At 38.3% G+C, this 20721-nt stretch overlaps 1 protein-coding gene across 1 annotated transcript; it reads right to left on the reverse strand.

The window, feature by feature from the left end:
- Window positions 1-3150: 3150 nt before the first annotated feature.
- On the reverse strand, window positions 3151-12672 carry LOC149408808 (cyclin-dependent kinase 8-like). Its single transcript, XM_089650415.1, has 7 exons — window positions 12346-12672; window positions 12008-12259; window positions 11739-11928; window positions 11446-11659; window positions 8771-8939; window positions 8565-8675; window positions 3151-3476 (listed from the first exon to the last, which is right to left on the reverse strand). The coding sequence occupies exons 1-7, from the start codon at window positions 12562-12564 to the stop codon at window positions 3273-3275; spliced, it is 1359 nt and encodes a 452-aa protein (XP_089506541.1). The 5' UTR covers window positions 12565-12672; the 3' UTR covers window positions 3151-3272.
- Between the last annotated feature and the right edge of the window lie 8049 nt (window positions 12673-20721).

Genomic DNA, 20721 nt, shown 5'->3' on the forward strand with positions numbered 1-20721 from the left:
ATAGAACATCGCCGCAAATTACACATTGAGGTATGACTGTAAACCCGCGCAAGCTGGGGCGTCCAAATCAAAGTCGCACGCAGCCTTACCAACTTACCTCGTACTTACTTTCAAAGCTCTCGCGGCTTCCTTGCAGAGTGTAGGCCGTAATGATGGATATTGGTACCAAAATAGAGAAAATAATTAACGGATTTAAATGACTAACCTTTTATCTGTATCTATGGCCAAAGGGGGTCGCCAGAATTTTTCAACCTTTAAAGGGGTCTCGTATTCAAAAGATTGAAAAACACTGGGGTAGAGTATCTCCCCTGGAAACCAAGTTGTCAGGGATGTGTCAGAGACAGAGATGTGCTTTATTTCAAATAAATCCATTTCAAATGGAAATGCAAAATTGGTATTTTCCATTTTGCATTTTAAATGCTTTTCTAAAAACCATTTTGCATTTTGCATTTTAAATGCTTTTCTCAATGCATTTTCCATTTTAAATGCTTTTTTGCAACATTCTTCCTACTATCTCCACTAATCTTTTTTTCATAAGCCCCAAATATCAGTCGGTCCTCAACCTCGCTATGAGAGATAATTTAAATTTGTCAAGTTGCTCCCTGGTAGGAGCCCTGGCAATTTAGTGATACCATTACAAAAAATACTGATTCAAATACTAAACATGGGGCCATGACGCTGTAATATTAACTGCTAAGTTTCTATGTTTTTACGTTGGCAACATTAGTCCCGCGCAAATTTTTGTGGTTTCATAATCTGTAGTCGTGGTATTTTTGGATTTACCATCATGTAATATATGTTTGTTCTACATTGATATCCATTATTAAATGACAAAATTGTTTAAAAAATCTATAATTATTTTATTGTTTGACCTGAGAAACCATTTTGCATTTTCAATGCATTTTGAAAATAGGTATTTTGCATTTTGCATTTGAAATGCTTTTCTAAAAACCATTTTGCATTTTGTATTTTCAAATGTAAAAATTTTGACCCATTTCCATTTTGCATTTCAAATGGTTTTGGGTACCCATTTTGCACATCTCTGGTCAGAGACACATGACCGTATAAGATCACTCCATCACTTGGAGTCGATTTTACATTTTATTTTTTTTGTTTTGACTTTTCATTTTTGAATAACTTGAGTCTTTCAAAAAAATTGCTAGTGGGGTAATCCAGAGACGTGGTGAACAAAGCTTACATAAGTGACATTGTGGGCCCGGGAGACCGACATTTTTTAAAACTACTTAAAGTAAAAGTTGTAAATACGTTTTTTTTTTAATGTTAAATTATCAATCATAAATTTTTACAACAAATCAGAGTTTAAACAAAAACAGTAGTATTTTCATAGTTTAACTTAAGACAGCAAGATTCCTTCCACAAAAACTTTCCCATAAACAAAAATATAACATTTTCGTCTTCATCACTGAAAATTATGTTTCCTTATTGTTCATTCCAGAATGCGACAATACCAATTTTAAATAGACTTAAGATTAATTTTCCCACCATTTTTAATTTTAACATTAGCACAACTGAATATTTCTTTCCCACATCTGATACGTAAAATCCCATAAAACAGCCTGGTATTTTATAATCACAATGTCCTTCTAGGATTAAAAATTATTTCTATGTAATATGTTTTTATTGTCGGTTTGTTTTACTTTAAGTATCTTTCTGAAGCCCTTAAAATGTTTGTTTAAAATCTCTCAAAGCTTATTGCCCTCAGCTTCAAAGACCCGACTTTACTGCCCTTTGAATGTAATAATTGCAAGGATGCCGCTGGCCTATAATAAAATAAGAGCTTGCGAATTGCAAAAAGGCAACCCTAAGATAATCTTAATACATTCCTTTAAAATTATTGTTTTAGGCTAAGAAAAAAATGTACCCCATACGAGAACCAAGACATGGGAAAAAAAGTCCTTAGCAAGGTCAAATTTTTATTGTGTTTATGTAATTTATTTAAAAGGCAGTTAGCCTGAGTATTGGGACTCAGTCATGTACAGGCAGTGATGTAGAGTCAGTCATCGAGAGGCAGTCTTGACGGTCAGTCTCGAAGAATATTGTACAGTTACTGATTAAGGGAACTTAATCTGAGAGTAGGCTGTGACAGTCGTCTTATCAGAAGTGGTAGGTAGTGGAATTCCACTACTGATTAAGGGAAATTAATCTGGTACCTACCAGTAAACTTCAGCTGTGGCCGATAGAGTTGGTAATATTTGTGTTTGTATTGTATAAAAATAAAACTGATGTGTTGAAAAGATGAAGAAGAAAGTGTTTTCCTGCCGACCATAGGGTGATCTCGTACCAAGATAGAAACACTTATAATAAATAACAAACTTTTAAAATTTGTGTGTAAAATACAACAATAACTTTGAACATAAAAATAATGACAATTAATAGGTAAAGTGACACGAATTTTTGCACTCAATGCAACACATCTTACACGATCTGGGATTGAATCTTCAATTTATACTTGGTTTGTGGTAGTCAAAGTACTCGGTCTGGGAGGCAGAGGGGGATAGAAGTAGACCTGGCTCCAGTTACGAAATGCTCTGACCGGTTTTTCGCTTGAACTTTGAGTTTGCCAACAACGCGTATAGAGTGAGGGAACCTTTTTATAGTATAGGTAGACGTGTAACTTGAGAAGGGCTGATTAAATTAATCAGCGCTCAAACGTTCAAGAAGACGTCACCGGGCTGTCTGGAAATGGTTATGCTGCGTAGGTGTTTCCTAGTAGGTAACTGCGTCATCATTGGCGTATCGTCACACTTTAATAAATTTGATACTCAATGACGATTATAGGACATCCTACATTTATTCTTTAAAAAACATTAGGTACATAACGTTATATAAAAATAGTATCACTTTATATAAAGCAGTCATATTTTTTTAATAGCTAAGCAATTTCGCTTTTCAAATTTAACTGCAATAAACAACGGTGTTATAGCAAATTTATTTACATAAAATATAATTCTAGCTTCAACTACCTTCTTAAATATGGTATTCACAAGGGACACTAATGTTTCATACATAATACGCAACCTCGCACAATTGCATCTAGCTGTCATTGGAAGTACACTCGAGGTTTGTATTTATACATTTGCACAGATAGAACACGGTACACTGACAGAATCTGTCGCTACGGAGATTATAATGTTGAACTAAGAACAGGTGGTTTAAAGCTGTTTTTAGCATACAACACATTAAGACCGTAGACAAAGAACCGTGTAGGTTTGAGATTCGGCAATAGAGTTGTGTTACTAAAGAGAAGAGTGCTAGAAGCGCTGCTGGAAGGAGTTCTGCTGGTTGGAGTTGTTCTGCTGTGAGCCGTACATGATTTGCTGCTGGTGAAAGTCCTGCTGCGGGGGCGCCCCACCCGAGGAGCCCCCGGGCCCAGCAGTACGCGCGCGCTTGGCCGACCCCCCGCCCATCTCCATCTGCGCCTGCGCTTGTGCCTGTGCCTGCGCCTGCATGCTCGCCTGACACACACAAACAAACATGTCACATTCACATGTATATTTTTATTTTATTTATTTGGGAAAATCAACAGATTATTTACAAATATAAGAATAAACTAAATAATAAAGATAAAATCCAATAACAGATTTTCACTTAAAATTATAATAATAATAAAGAATATTAAAAAAAAAACTAAGGGTTCTGTACCCGTGGCCTAAGAGATTTACAAAAAATACAATATTGTAAACAATAAATAAAAAATAATAACAGATCTAGGAACACAAATAAATAAAAATTTAAAGTTAACTGATATACTAATAACCAGCTAAATTTCAAAAATTTAAATTTAACTGATATACTAATAACCAGCTAAAATTCAAAACATAATGTATTGTAAAATTTCAACACAGCAGCAATCAATAAAAGCACTACACAATAGCAATAATAACAATATAATAAATGTATACCTACAACTAAATTGAACACATGAGTATAAATTGGAAGGTAAGTAACTGGAAAGGATTCAAAGCAACAACATGATAACTTCCAGTAGAATATTTAAAATTATTTAATGTTAGTTACTACATATCTTTTAAAGGTTCCTAAATTACTTGTCAATATGTCCATATCATTAAAATTCTTATTAAATATACTACAGGCTCTGAATATAAACGCATTTTGTCTGATATTAGTAGAACATTTATGGAGATGAAAAAGTGATTTTTCTCTAGTTCTAACGCTCGGGACTCTAAAATTAATTTCAGACAGAAGGGGAGAACAATCAATAAAGCCATTGATAATTTTATGGAGATATATTATATCTGCGGAGTCTCTTCTAGTTTTTAATGGCTTAAGTCCATAAAGGTCCATCGAGCTGTTAACGTCAAGGTTTGAATTTAATTTGAAATTTAAATGGTGGACAAATTTTCTTTGGATGGCTTCAATGCGATTTATGTAAATTTTATATTGAGGATTCCATATGGGAGAAGCGAATTCAAGATGACTGCGAACATAAGAAAAATACCATATTTTAAGTGTTATGATATTATTAAATTCTTTTCCAATACGGAATAAGAATCCTAGCATTCTAAGGGCTTTCTTAACAATCATATCAATATGAGCCTCAAATGTAAGTTTACTGTCAAGTATAACACCTAGATCACCAATTTGTGTAACTTTTTTGAGTAGTTGGCCAGCTATATGATAATTATGGTCAAATTTAATTTTATTTCTAGTGAAGGTAATTACATAACATTTAGAAGTGTTCATGTTGAGACGATTGCGGATACAATAATCATTAAGCCTATACAGATCTTCTTGTAGTTTAAAGCAGTCAATTATAGAATGAATAGGCAGGAATATTTTCATATCATCAGCGAAAAGTAGAACATTTGCATAATTAAAGCATTTTATAATGTCGTTGATGAAAATTGTAAACAGTAACGGTCCCAGGTGAGATCCTTGGGGCACACCTGAGGGTATATTTACAATCTCAGAGATGAAGCCATTTATTGTTACTCCCTGAGTGCGCCCATTAAGATAGGAGACTAACCATCTATATAAATCCCCATGAATTCCCAAAGCTAGTAATTTGGACAAAAGAAGACTGTGGTCAATTTTATCAAACGCTTTTGAGAAGTCTGTATAGATTACGTCAACTTGGATTTGATCATCCATTGATTTAGTAATATTTTCAATGAAAATGGCAAGATTAGATACAACCGATCTTTTTTTCATAAAGCCATGTTGGTTCACGAGTATTACAGACTCGATGCAGTTATATAGTTGTTCATGAACAATTTTTTCAAAAATTTTACTAAAGATTGGTAATTTAGATATCGGTCGATAGTTCTGGACATCATTTTTAGCCCCAGACTTAAAAACAGGTGTGATGAGAGCACTCTTCCAACGATCAGGAAAGATACCTTCTTTCAATGAGGATTGAAAGAGCAATAATAGGGGCTTCGAGATTACCTTGCTACACATTTTGATAAAGAAAGCCGGAATTTTATCACTACCCGCACCCAGTGAGCTAGAAATAGTATCGATTATTTTTTCTATTTTTTGTTTTGAAACTGATACCGAGGAGATATTAACTTGATTGTCAAAATGATAGTTGGTAGAGTGTACATCGGAAATAGTGTTGTAATTAAAGGTGGAGACAAAATGCTGTGAGAACAGGTTACATATTGCGAAAGGATTTTCAGCAGTCACTTCGCCCAGTATCATAACATGAGGTAAACCAGAATTATTTCTTTTTCCTTTAACATAAGACCAAAAGTTTTTAGGGTCACGAGATATATTAAGTTCAGCGTTTGTTATAAATTGTTTAAGACATTCTCTAGACAATTTCTTTTGCCTTGATAGAAGGATACAGAATTCATGGTAGTCTAAAGGATTGGACCACCTTTTCCACATTTTAAACACTTTATATTTTTCTTTAGTCAGTTTTATTAGGGCTGGACTAAACCAATAGGGATAAGAATTATTAATATGAACTTCCTTTGACGGGACGTTTAATCGAATGATTTCATATAAAATTGCATAAAAGCGGTCAATAGCAGTATTGGTTGATAGGTTTAAAAATTCTGCATCCCAATCAATACTACTGAGGACGTTATTTATTGTTTCAAAGTTAGCTTTCCTAAAAAGATTGATTGTTCGTTTGTTGTCCACCATAGGAGTTTCCAGAGATATGTTAATGTCAACAAAAATGCTTTTATGATGTTTATATTCAGGGATGAGATACTGGTCAGTATTTGATACATTTACAGGGATCGAGCTAAAAACAAGGTCTAGGTATGTATAATTATTATTTGGAAAGGTGCAGTACTGTGATAGATCAGTAAATGAAAGGGTGTCAGATAGTTTGGAAATAATTTCAGATTTAGAGCCATTCGTAATTTGCATACTATTACCATTACTTAAAGACCAGTTAATTTGAGGTAAGTTGAAATCACCCGATATGACAAAATGATCATCGTGATGTAGTCCTCGAAGTTCACATAATTTATCCATGAATTCATTTATATTTTGTGAGTGATTGCCTCCTGGAGGTATGTAAACACAGCATAAATGAATTTTTATGAAATTATTAATCGTAACAGTCACCCAGATGTCTTCAGCATTCGTGTTAAAATCCTTACGTTCATGAGATATGAGGTGCTTCTTCAACGCAATCATTACACCTCCTCCCCGTTTTTGTTCATTACGGTCACGCCTAAATACCAGGTAACGGTTGTCAAATAGCTCTTCACTGGCAATGCTGTCGACAAGCCAAGTTTCTGTTATCATAATAATATCATAGTTGCTATTGGTGACATTAAAATGGAAACTATCTGTTTTTGATCGCAGTCCGGTTACATTTTGGTAATAAACATTCAACATTTTAGTTAATTTTGGTAAAATATATAAAATATAAAACTTTTAAAGTTGTAGGTATATTGAAGTAAATTGTGTTATAGTAAAGCAAGAAAACTATTAAGAAGATAATATTGATTTACGTTGGTAGTGTTAGGAGAGTTATTTGTTGAGACAATGTACAAAAAGTGAAAGGATTGCATTGGTTGAATTTTTAAATTAGAAGAAAAGACATAGTAAATATGAAAAATAAGTTGTAAGTATGTAGAAACCATAGGAGACGGTGCTAAAACTAAGAGAATGATCAGCAAAAAACCTTAATTAAGTCAGATTCAAGTGTCACTTGAATAATTGGACTAGTTTCATTTTTGCGTATGAATATTTTACCATATTTAATCCACCTGAATTTGAAGTTTTTTTCTTTGCTTAAATCTCTTACTTTCTTGAAAAGTGCACGGGTTGCAGCCATCAGATGCTCGTTGACATATATGTTATTATCACCTGGAAGCTTCAGGTCACCAGAGTTGAGGCTGCCTTTTTTCCTAATAGCAGCAAGAAAGTTGTCTCTGCAGCGGCTGGTTGTGAACCTCACTACGATAGGCCTAGTAAATTTCGGATTTTCTCGGGGTAGTTCCTTTACCCTTGTACGCGAAATGCCGTCAATATCCATCTGGAGAATATCAATTTCAGCCTTGGTTCCTATTGTTTTAATTAAATCAAGTAAATTTTCATTTCTTTTTTCTGGAACGCCAATAATTTCAATGTTGTTTTTTAGTGATGTTTGCTCCAGGCGGTTTAGTTTGGTTAGAACTAGATTATAATTCGTTTCTAGGTCCTTATTTTTCATTGTGAGATCATTAATTATATTATGACACTCTCTTAATTGCTCATTCAATGTTTTTAACTCCGTAAACACTTTGAAAATTTCGTGTTTTATTTCATCTTTGAATGAAATTAGTGCGTTACTTAAGTCTGGCTCTGAGCCCGTGACGTCAGATGGGCTATCAAGCGGAGCATTGCGCCGTGATTTGACACCTGATTTAGTAGGTGGGACAGACATTACTAGCCTGATTTTCAGTAATGTCAGTAAATACAAAAATATAAATTTTATCACCAGATCACACGGAACAAAAAATATAAAATGATTATAATCAATTTGATTGCACTTTTTGCGAAGTAGCGCACTTTTACTGGCCCAAATAAATATTCCAACTGACAACTAGGTTAAGAATCCGTATCGGAATTTACACTGTTTATATTACAATTAATTAAACAATTTATACACTGTTTTTTGTGTTGAATGTTCCACCTGTGTGGTTTATACACTGCTTCACTGATATTAGTTAAGTGTTCACTTGGGTTTCAGAGATTCTTATGAATGTTTATATTCTTTGTTTAGTCACTGTGTATGAGATTTTTAGCGGCTGATAAATCCGAAAAAAGACACCAATTTGTAATAGAAGTAGGCACAGTCGATGCGCAATATTGGATTTAGTAACTTCAGCAATTTACGGTTCGATCACTTTAGCTTTTTCTGTTGTTATCTTTAATAATCTAGGAGATGACAGTGGCACGACACTTTGTTTTGGTAGGTAGGTGTAATATGATATATTATAGTACAAATGAATTGTGATAATGGATTCGCTCTCTATGAACATGGTTATGTGGTTAATATCCCAACAATAATTGTATTAAACGTGAACAAGAGATGCCATGGGAAAGATTGATAAATAAAATTAAAAGAATACATTTTGCTGTTGCTGCTGCTGCCGCGCCTTGGACTCGGACTTGTCTTCCTGGTCATCATCAGTGAGGAACTCCCTCTTGGGATACGGGATGGGGCAGCCCGCAAACACGTCCTGCAACACGGGAACATTGGCTTCGTATAATGGACAGTTGCATGAGAGACACTAGAGTTAGAGCACGTGTATTGGATCCCTGCTGTCGGACCTACCTGTGTGGGGAGAGGATCCTCGGTGAAGTAGGGGTCGTGCATGGCCTGCTCCGAGGTGATGCGGTGCGCCGGGTCCATGAGCAGCAGCTTCTGCAGAAGGTGGAAGGCGCGGCTGTCGGGCTTTATCTTGTGGCGGTCCATGTACTTGCTCAGGGAACAGTTCTGGTAGCTGCAGGTGACATTGAGATATGCATTATCACATGTTAAACCAGTGATTTCGAGAAGAGGGCAATAAGGGGGCATTAACGGGCAGGTGGATAACATTCTTACACTCATTACGATGGAATTCCACCAACTAAGTAATCGGGGCTTACATTTATAATACAAAACGCTGTTTACGAAATTCAAATGGGATAGAGATATGTATACGGTGTCAAACGAATGAAAATAAGACAGAGCGTTGGGCTATTGGGCTAAATGGAACATTTGTTTCCATTTGTATGGAAGGCACTTGTTGCACAAAACCCAATTGTTGGCCATTCATCTCCCTTTTCGTTTTTTGGACATTTGAAAGGTCCCCGTTAAACGATGATTTTAGGTTCATTTCATCATATTGTAATAAGCTGACAAGCTTAACAACATGATACTTGTCCTCTTCTGCTGATCACAATTTGTTCAAAAGCTGAAATCAAAATTTAACTTGATGTATTACTTTTAGCATTCCCTCTGTAAATCAGCCATCTTTGGACTGTTAGATTGTGTGCAGAGGCGAGTGGAAGGTCAATCGAAAAAAAAAATGAATATGAAGTGTTAATATATATTGCTAAAGAGCAGTGAATTTTATAAAAACGCCAATGTATGTAATTAATTTGCCAGTACCTACTACTCTGAAACCGATAGTACAATATTATTTAATTTAAGATTATTTATCACATTATTAACACATACAAGTAATTAATGTTTTTTTTTTCTTTTAAAAGATCTCTTTCTATTAAATTTTTTTTAATCAGTAACTCCAATCTCGGTTCATTGTTTATCTTCATACTCATAGACTTAAAAAGTAAACAATGAAAGCAAAAGTACATATATGTTAATTTTATTGCACCCGCAAATCCACAACTTTTCGTTTCCAACCTCTTTATTTTTCTCTCTTGTAACATAAACTAATTGTCAGTTTATTTGAATACGTTTGTCATGATTCAATGAATTATTTGATAAATAACGAATATAAATACGATATCCACAGAATTTGACGTTTTAAATTATCAAATCACGTCCACAAAGATAAACGTAATTTCGCAAACTAATATTCATGTTCAAGATGGCTATCGTTTATCACACAAAAAACTTTTGACTGACATTTTTTCACATCTCCCTCTAATACCTTAATAATCTTAGGTCGTAGATATCTCTATCTCACCGCTGTCATGTCCGAAAACCCCTTTAAAATAAATTTCGTATGATACTAAGCACAATAGCTTCTCATTTGAACGCTAGAATGCACGGGAACCCGCTATTACCGAATGACCTTCATAGAAGAGACGCCGCTGTTTGTGTGCAGGAGTGTAATTGTCAACCTTTGGAAAGAGTCGACAATATCAAATATCTTGGCTTAATAATTGATAGAAATCAAAAAATGGGACAATCAAATTACTATATTGACAAAGAAAACAAGAAAGCTGGCCTACATTTTCAAGACTCTGTATCTCTTTATATCGGACATAGTTACATTAAAAACTGTATATTATGCGCTCGTTCAATCAACGCGTTCATATAATGTTGTCTGTTGGGGTTCTTGTCACAAGACTACCTTAGAGCCTTTAAATGTTGCACAAAAATTAATTTAAAAAATAATGGATAGGAAAGTTTTTGTATTCGTCACAGTTATTAATATAGTGAAAGTAAAATGATGTCATTAAGGCAGTTGTTCATAATACTGGCTCTCTATAAATTTTTCAACAACATTGTTACTGCCAAAATTGTTCTTCTTTAATGTATCAGCCGGTGAATACCAGAACGTCCTTTGGACAAAGGAGTTTTTCTTATAAAGCTCCGTTGCTTTATGATATACTTAGTGAAAATATAAAAACCATAGGTTCGTCAAATCTATTCATGAAAATAGTCAAAAATTCCATATTCCATACCATGAGAGTGGTGATATTGGATTACTCATCGTATAAACCCCATATTCGAAATCTATGTATATATTTGTATTATGTACTTCACTTATTATTTAATTGTGTTGGTGCTCATCTCGACAGAGGAATTCCCTCGTGTGATTGAGACGAGCGGGGAGATGATTTTATTGTTATGTACCATTTTATGAATGCATAAATAAATGAAATGAAATGGACTTGAATCTGCATTTAACGGGAACCTTTCAACAATCAAAAAAACAAAATGGCACTCAGGGCTGGCCTCAAGCCAAACCCTCGGCGCTGAATGGCCATTTGATGACTTTGTCACAAGTGGTTTCTGACAAACAACTGGGCCTAATTATTTCAAAAGTACAAATTTTAAAAACTCACATTATCACGAGAATTGTATTATGTTGATATTTTGTTAAAGAAAGCCAAATATTCCCGGGTTACAAATAACCAGACAATATTTGAATTCCTCCGACTTCCATCATTAAAAATACTAGCAGAGGATGAAACTTGCGATGCCTGACCGGTTAGCCAGGTGGGAACCTGACGCTTCAGACCACTCGGCCACTAATGTAACTAACACCATACTTGGATCTCTTGAAGTCCTTGATGAGCGTGGGGTGCTCGGGCATCTTCCTGATGTCCTCCCAGTCCTTGTCCTGTGGGAAGCCCATGACATTGAAGATGCGGTCAAGTTGGTCATGGTGATACGGGTTGCTGGTCTTGATGTCTTCCTGGCGGCAGTGGAAGATGGGCTCTGACGTCAGCAGCTCTGCGAAGATGCAGCCGATGGCCCAGATGTCTGCAACAGGTTGTACGTGGTTATTAGACTGAAGGTGCACTGATGAGGCTAGCAGTAACAGAAGACTGCGGGCTGTTACCAATCGCCTTGGTGTAGTGGCGGGCGCCCAGCAGCAGCTCGGGGGCGCGGTACCAAAAGGTGACCACCACGGGATCCAGGTCCGCCAAGGGCTTGAGGGGCGCGTTGAACAGCCGCGCAAAACCCATGTCCGCTATTTTCACGCGCCCGCGCTCGATGCCCTCGCCCATCACCAGGATGTTGGCAGGTTTCTAAAACGGATGTAAGAATAAATCAGCAGTTGATTCAATGAGGAATGTATGTATTGATAAGTCACGAATGAGATCTCACCAAGTCCCGGTGCAGAACCCAGTTGGAGTGCAGGTAGTGGATGCCGTCCAGGATCTGGTACAGCAGACTCTTGACCATACCCTTGGGCACCATGACGGGCTTCTTGTTGGCCTTGGCGGCGCGATGGAACTTGATGATGTGCCACAGGTCGTGCTCCGCGTAGTCAAACAGCAGCCACACCTTGCGGTCCATGTGCGACAGGAACACGCGGATCAGGTTGATTACGTTGGAGTGCTTCAGCTCCCTCAGCAGCTGTACAGCACAGATAATGTGTCAAATCAGATTTAACCTTTATATTATACCTTTAATTAACCTAATATTTTATATAATAGTCTTACGGCTATTTCTCGGCAGGCGGACATGGACAGCCCCGTCCCTTCGATCTGCTTGAGGGCGTAATCCCGGGTGTCCGAGCCGTCCTTCCTGCGCCCCTTGTACACATGCCCGTAAGTTCCCCGGCCAACTTTGCAGCCTTCGTAATCAAACAGGTCTTCTACTTTCGTTCTTTCATTTTGTGTTTTGATTTTGAACTCATAATCCATCATTACCGCTGCCATTTTTCAGTCGAATTTATTATGATCTAAATGTAAAATAAGATATTTCTTTTCTAGAAACCAGATCCCGGCAAATTTAAACCAAAATTTGATTGCTTGGTGTACAAATGTCTAAACAAAACGTCAAACGTCAAAATTTTATGGCGTTTTTTTATGCTATTTGCATTTCAATATTTTTGTGGGTAAGAACTTTTTAACGGGGTTCAAAGTAACCAAAAAAATGCTTGATAATATTTTTATCGTAACGTTTTGTGTTGCACTTTGGTACAATGCAATAACAATAGTGACGAGATGCTGACACTATTTCCAACTTTCCACGCCACAGGAGTGTTTTAGCCAATATTCAAAGTTGTTTTGCCAATATTGTTTACCCCTATTACCATTTTATGTAGATGTTTATAAAAACATCTACATAAAATGGAACCTGTTTGTGTCCGATACTTTTTTCGATCATAAAGGTATCCACCAATATACATGGGAAAGAGGAAATGAGAGGTCAATTATTATCGATTTTGTAGTAATTGACTCTAGGTTGAGAGCCGTTATCGAGGACACGAGAGTTTTCAGAGGGGCTGAGGTTGAAACTTGAAACTGACCACTTTTTGGTGGTGTCGAGAGTAAACCTCTTTCGCGGTTGGCGCTCTAAAGTGAAAACGGTACTAACTCCAACAAGAGTCAAAATAGAAAAATTGCAAAACGATAATGTGAGAAGTAAGTATATGAATTATGCAGAGATGAGATTGAATGAGAAAAAAATGGACGGTCTAAGCATAGACGAAACATGGAGCCACATAAAGGTGAGTCTTTGTGAATCTGCTAGAGAGGTTTGTGGAATAAGTACGCAAGGTAGGAAGAAAGGTGATGCATGGTGGGATGGTGAGATTAAAGCACTGGTCTCAGAGAAGAAGACAGTATGGTTATGTCTGGTTGCGGCTGGCAGTGCTTCCATAAGGAATGTAAGAAAAAAGTAAGAGTTGGAGTGAAAGAACGAAAGAAATGCCTGGAAGAGGAAGAAGGAATGAAAATGACAAACCATTTCCAAGAAAACATTAAGTTGTTTTGGAAGGAAGTCAAAAGGTCCCGGTGTTACCCAGAAAACGGAAGCATGGAAGTAATAAAATCACGGAGGACGGAAGAGAGTAGAGCTGGCACTAGGGCAACCAGGCCCAGAGCATCAAACAAGATGAACCAAGCCCAAATGGGCGTGGCGTGGGCGCGGCTTACCGGGCTTACTAGGCCAGTACGCTCGGCGTGAACAGACGTTTCCTTTATAATCTGTAAAGTGCTTTTGTTACTTTTCGCACGCTTCTGTCACAGGTAGCCGACTTGACGGAATAGATGATGGCAAAGTTATGCGATACTGGGCTTTGAAGAAACTTACTTTAGAGCTTACAGCTTAGCGCACAGCATTGATTTGTGAGATGGGACGTTCTTAAAGAGTAGGTATGATTACCAGTTATGGCCATTTTTTACTGCAGGTATATTATTTTTAAAGGACGTAACATAGTTATTGGAGGAGACTTTAACGCTCGCTCGTCTGTGTGGTTTGATCATATTGAAGATAGGACGGAACGCACAGACGCCGTCATTGACCTCATTGCGGCGCAAGGTCTTAGTTTACTTAATGAACCCAACAATTGCTACACTTTCTCAAACTTCTCAGGCGAGAGTAACATCGATCTAACTCTCTACTCTGGATCCGTTACTGGCTTAATATCTAAGTGGCATGTACATGAATCCGCGATTAACTCTGATCACAGGCTAATTACATTCGAGGTGGGTGTTATTAAGAATGAAGCTCCTAGATCCTCCTGGAACTTTAGAACCTGTAAGGCGAATTGGGATAACTTCGGGGAAACGTTACGCGATACCTTAAGGGGATTCCATGACGTAGCGTGTTGTGATCCGGATAATTTGGGGAATTTCTTTAACGCAGCAGTGGTATCGGCTGCAGAGTCATCTCTGGGAAGAACAAACCCAAAGAGGATTATAAGGACGCCGTGGTGGTCGAATGAGCTGACTTCGCTGAAGAGTGCTTTTAAGAAGGCAGCCAGAACTCTTGGCCGTGCAAGAAAGGACGGCTGGATGCCCGACCAGTTGAATGCGGCTGAGTTAAACCTTAGACGCACGCGCAGCGCCTTCAAAACAGCTGTCATCACAGCGAAACGAGCTACCTGGCATAATTGGGTACAAGAAGTGGGTAACGCCGACCCGTAGACTCTCCACAGCGCCATTGATAAAACCGGTAAAGGGTCTGAACGGCATTTAACAAGCATTATCTCCAACAATGATGGAGGGGACGCCGAGAGTGTTGATGTTGCTTCCACCCTCCGAACGCTTCTGAGCGAGCTAGTCCCAGTAGATTCAGTAGTTGGGGAAAACGACCACCACAAAATGATCAGAGATCTTTCACGGCTTCCACCTAGCCTCGCTCAGGAGGACGTAATGGTAATAACTATAGCGGAAGTGGACGAGATAATTAAGGGCTTTGGTGAAAAGAAGGCACCAGGCTTTGACAGACTGAATGGAATAATTGTGAAGAAAGTGTGGCACTACGCAAAGGATGAGATGTTTCAGGTATTTCAAACGTGTATGAGGAGGGGAGTTTTCCCCTCGGAATGGAAGAAGGGCGTGCTTCGGGTCATTTCCAAGGGAGGAGATAAGCCAAAAACAGACATCAAAGCCTACCGGCCTATCACTCTTCTTCCAGCTTTCAGCAAGATCCTGGAGAAACTTATCAGAAAGCGCCTGCGAACTACCCTGTCACCTGCATATGAGAGGCAATTTGGTTTTGTCCCTGGGATGTCCACCGAGCACGCCATTCAGAATGCGCTTGATTGGGTGAAGGTTTGTAATAAGAGGTATGTTATAGGGATCTTTTTAGATATCACTGGTGCCTTCGATCATGCGTGGTGGCCGATGATACTGTCTAAATTAAAAGCGCGTAATTGTCCTAAACCTCTTTTTAAAATTCTATCCGACTACCTATCCAATAGAACAATCGAAATATCGTATGGTGACGTAACCATCTCTAGGCATGTCGACATGGGATGTCCTCAGGGGTCGGTCCTTGGACCTGAACTCTGGAACATCCTGTTCGATGATTCCTCTAGGTTGCCCTTGCCTGAGGGATGTATCTCGGTAGACTACGCTGATGATAAGTTGTTTTTGGTCTCTGGGGACAGTAGGTATGAAATTGAGCGTAAGGCTGCTGAAGGTTTGAAACAAATTTTAGAATGGGGAAGGTTAAATAGGTTAAACTTCGCTCCCCATAAGACCGTAGGCTTGCTCATGAAGGGTTTCCTCAGTAGAAGAAGAAACCCCTCGATCAAAATGGGCAACTCTAGCATCAAGTTTGCGGAAGACACCAAGTACCTAGGCGTTACTTTGGACCGCTCATCATCTTTCCTGGCACACGTGAAAAATGTGTCCAGCAAGGCCCAGACTCTTTTTATGAAATTGAGGCGAATCTCAACTGCGGAGTGGGGATTACGTTCTCCGGCTCTGCGTGTTCTGTACAGAGGTGTATACATATCACAGGTGGCTTATGCCGCATCTGTTTGGGAGCACCGTCTGGATAACGTCCTGATCCACTCTGCACTTAAGAGGGGTCAGCGAGTTCCCTTGCTGGCACTTTCGGGTGCATACCGTACAGTGGCCTCGGACGCTTTGCCTGTTCTGGCGGGCATTTTGCCCATTGATTTAGAGATAAGAGAAATACAAACTAAAAAGAAGCTGACCAGAGGAAGACCAGCCAACCACCTAGGGGTTGAACTAACCCCCGGTGATGCTGTGTCTCTCCAAAGCCTTCTTCGAGCGATGCGAGAAAGGACACTGAGCGAATGGCAAATGCGTTGGGATAGTTCGAGAAAGGGAAGATGGACTCACTCCTTCTTCCCATCAGTTAAAGTCAGAATGGAAGGGGCACACATTAGGTTGGATCACCACACAACCCAGATTCTAACCGGACATGGTGAATTTAGAGGGAGGCTACATAGTCTTACCTTGTCCCCACACCCCACCTGTGCGTGTGGTGACTCCAACCAAACCGCCGAGCACATTCTGTGGCATTGCGAGATACTGAAGGACGCTAGAGAGGAAATGCTTAATGGTTTGAATGTTTCAACGAGACCGATCTTGAACGTAGATCTCGTATCGGATCAGAGGAATTTTGGATGTCTGAAGAAGTTCGTTAAGGTTTGGGTTGAAAGGTGGCCTGTGTTGAGAGTCGATGTTATTTAGAGTAAATTCAAATAATTTAGCTCAGCCGAGTGTACTGCTCCTGACTCCCCTGGTTTCTGATCTTTATACTCTTCTCTCACTCATACTATCGCCAATTTATATATCATGTTTATCTTTCTTTTTTTTTTTTTTTTTTTTTTTCTGATCAAATATTTATGTTTCACTGTTATATCTTACTCTATCTTATTTATGTATCGCTATATTATTCTATTACTCGTAATCCTTTTATTATTTTGTATTTTGTTGCTCATTCTTCTATGTTACATTGTCTCCTTTTCAGGTGGGAACTGAACTCCCCTTGTGTTTTGTCTTGTCCTAGCCCTCTTCTTGGGCGAGGCATAAAGACCCCAGTCCCTGCATAAAGCCCGAATTTTCCAGACCCCCGGATAAGACATTGTGTTAGATAATCGGCTTTCCCCCAATTGCGATGCTCTGGCTCGTCGTGACGTCCGCAGTGAACTACATCACCTTCCCCACCCCCCGTTGACGTGTGACGCTCTTCTTTTAGTTTATTTCTCTTCGGTTAGCTCACAACCCATCTGTTCTCCTAGGGTCTTCGAGCATAATCACGCCTCGGCGTGGGGTGGGCGGTGATGGAAACTCATCTGTGGGCTGATCGGCGACCGGTCGCACGCCTTTGGGACTGCTGAGGACCTGATCACTCCTAATATATCTTCGTCTATATATATTTGTCTTGTGCTACTAACACGCATGTGCATGTCTAACACAACTAACTCGAGCATCCTCTGCATAGTGCTCGCTAACACAACATGCAGGGACATTTAAAGGTCTAGAGTCTTTTATTGATAATTCGAATCCTTTAATATAAAAAATTAGCTTCTTGCGAGAGTCCCGAAGGGGTGACAATAAGTCACCTATACCGGGATGGGACAGTGGTGGGTGCCTTTAAATGCAGGTATATTATTGATATTTTGTGTCTTAAATTATACAAAAAAACATAATGAACTCTCGGAACAAATAAATTATAGAAACTACATAATGGGAAATCCCGCTTCTCCTGAATGACAACTTTGTCAAATTTGTCGTAGGTCAGTTTTGAGAAATCAAAATTGACAAAAGACCGAATTCGTTAGTAAGTCGATGCTCTAAAAAATGTTTAGTGCCATGGATTATGGAATTTGTTGAAGACTTGGTTTTGATTTTTTTTTGTTTTGTAGGAACCACTTTCGTTAGAACAGCAAGATACCCCAAGAAAACAAAAACTGAGGAAAGAAATTTTGCGTTTAAAATTTAATGACAAAAAAAAGTCTTTGACAATAAGGAATTTACAGACTAAAGTAAGGTGTTTGAAACTGAAGGTATGGTATATTCTTTATTACAACCGTGTTTTGTATAGCATTCACGTTATAAACTTTTTTAGTTTTATGTTTTATCTGAGTGATGATCAAATAACACCAGAAACGATTCTGATACACTTTATCTGTGACTTCGTGGTAGTTTAGAAACAATATTTAATACTTAATGATAATATTAATTGTGTTCTCAGCAGTAAAGAAGTAATCTGATTTAATCATTCTTTCCAGATATCCACCATTCAGTCACTACTGAATACTCTTTAAAATAAAAGTTTGTTTTTGGAATCGGATGGGGATACATTATCATCAGTGAATATTAAGGCTAAGGAACTCATTTTACGACAGGTGGCTAAATCTCGGGGAAGAGCGATGGAAAAAATACTCCCCCGAACTCCGTTCGTTTGCTTTGACGTTAAACTTTTACTCTTCGAAAGCATACGAGTACGTGAGAGACACATTCGATGGGGAAGGGGTTTACTTCTGAGGCGTTCCAAGCCCTGAAAATAAAATCCGAAATTGTTAACAATTATACCTACCGTGTGAAAAATCAATAAATAAAAAATGGGTATTATTAGGTACAGCATTGAATACCATTACGAATTGTTACTTTGACTGACTATTATTAGGTACAGCATTGAATACCATTAGGTACGAATTGTTACTTTGACTGACTATTTTTTTGTAATAATTTTTCATGTGGGTTTTGCTTATTTTTGTTGTTGTGTATTTTACCAATAAGATATCTAATAAAAGAAAGTTTATTAATATGTGATATTATATATAATAGTGTTAAGTGGTTAAAACTGGGTATTTTACCCCATTCTGGCTAGATGGATGGGTGTTTCCATTTTAAATCCCACCCATACTTCCGCGCGCACCTTACTTCTTACCGCAAACTGGCGACCAAATTGTCGTAGAAAATGTTTTTATGACCACCTCCTCTCTTCCTTCCTCCGTGGATAAAATCGAAAGATGGAAAAATGTTGACGAATGAGGAAAAAATAAAAGAGAGATGGATGAAGTATTTCGAAGAAGTCTTCGAAAACGAAGTGAGTGACAGTGATTCCAGCGGCGAATCAGATATGAATGATGATGGAGTGAATGTTACCGAAATTAGCATGGATGAGATAGAAAGATCAATTAAGTGTATGAAGAATGGTAAGGCTGTCGGTTTCGACAATATTGCTGTGATTGGTTTATTTATGATTGCTGCTGAATATTTTAAAGGAGGTAGCCGTATAACTCAGGCAATTGCGTCTCTGTATGAGGGAAGCGTTACATGTGTTAGGGTGAACGGTGGTTTTACAGGGTGGTTTGATATCACGAAAGGTGTTAAACAAGGCTGCGTGGTTATTCAATCTATAAGAATTGAAAGAGGTGGGATTGGGCACGAATTTGAGTAATCTGAAAGTATGTTGCCTGTTGTATGCTGATGATGCGGTGCTGATTGCTAATAGTATGAATGATCTGCAGTCTCTCGTGTCTAGGATGAACGAAGTATGCGTGAAGAATGAGTTAATGATGAATGTAAGTAAGTCTAAAGTAATGTGGTGTTTGAAAGAGAGAGTACGAAAACAGTGTGCAATATAGCTGTGAATGAGGAGTACTTGGAGCAGGTGGATGAGTTTGTGTATTTAGGAAGCATGTTCTAGAGAGATGGGAAGGCTGACAGAGATATTGAAAGAAGAGTAGGTAAATGCAGGTAACTCCATTAATGGAGGACTGAACGCAGTTGGCGCTAACAAAAAATTGTCCAAAGAAGCGAAATTAGCAGTCCACAATGGAGTGCTTGTACCTACCTTGATGTATGGAAGTGAGGCATGGAACTGGCAAAGAAAGGATGAAAGTAGATTGAATGCTGTTGAAATGAGATCCCTGAGGCGTATGTGTAGTAAAACCATGTATGATCGTGTGAGGAATGTGGAGATCCGCAAAGAGTGCAAGGCTGATGTAAGCGTAATGAGATCAAGAAAGGGACGCTTAGATGGTTTGTGCATGTAGAGCGAATGAGCGAAGAAAGGAGTGTAAGGAGAATATACGATTCCAATGTGAATAGTAGCAGAAGTCGGGGACGCCCGAGGAAGACATCGCACGACCAAGTGAATCAGATACTTGAGTCGGGCCATGTCAAGAGTCAGAACAATAGAAGAGTACCTATGTATGAATGTGAATGAGGCAAGGAGTGTGTGCCAATACTGAGTTGTTTGGCGGTCCGTCCTCTCTGCCTACCTCTGCGGGGAAACGGCGTGATGGTTAGTTAGTTACATAAAATGAATAAGGATTAAAATATTTAGTTGAAAACTTCCCTCTTCCCGACAGGAAAAAAGATTTTTCTAGAAATGAAATAGAAAGTAGACGGAACGCCGAGCTCGTTATATTATTTCATCAAAAGACATAATTATTTTATTGAAATAAAAGTAGGTAACTGGAAGTACCTGGCTATTCAGATCTGACCACCAAACACGGCCAAAGCCATTGGTGGTCCTACACCAGTGGAACGTGCCTGCATGGAGTCATTTTACTCACTAGCTTTGTAAATGTCATTTTGCAAATACAATATTGAGGCACTTTTATATTATATTTTAGACAGAGGTTATTTCGG

This window comes from Hesperophylax consimilis, unplaced genomic scaffold, assembly GCF_061612785.1.
Source record: "Hesperophylax consimilis isolate HC1 unplaced genomic scaffold, BYU_Hcon_1.0 scaffold_59, whole genome shotgun sequence".
NCBI lineage: Eukaryota > Metazoa > Arthropoda > Insecta > Trichoptera > Limnephilidae > Hesperophylax > Hesperophylax consimilis.

Bases quoted from the DNA above. Each gene is read 5' to 3' on its own strand.
- LOC149408808 (XM_089650415.1), bottom strand. From the start codon at position 12,564: ATGGCAGCGGTAATGATGGATTATGAGTTCAAAATCAAAACACAAAAT. The intron at 11,929-12,007 runs GTGAGATCTCAT...CATCCGTTTTAG, and splicing joins GGGTTCTGCACCGGGACTTG to AAACCTGCCAACATCCTGGT. The intron at 8,676-8,770 runs GTAGGTCCGACA...CCCGTGTTGCAG, and splicing joins AGGATCCTCTCCCCACACAG to GACGTGTTTGCGGGCTGCCC.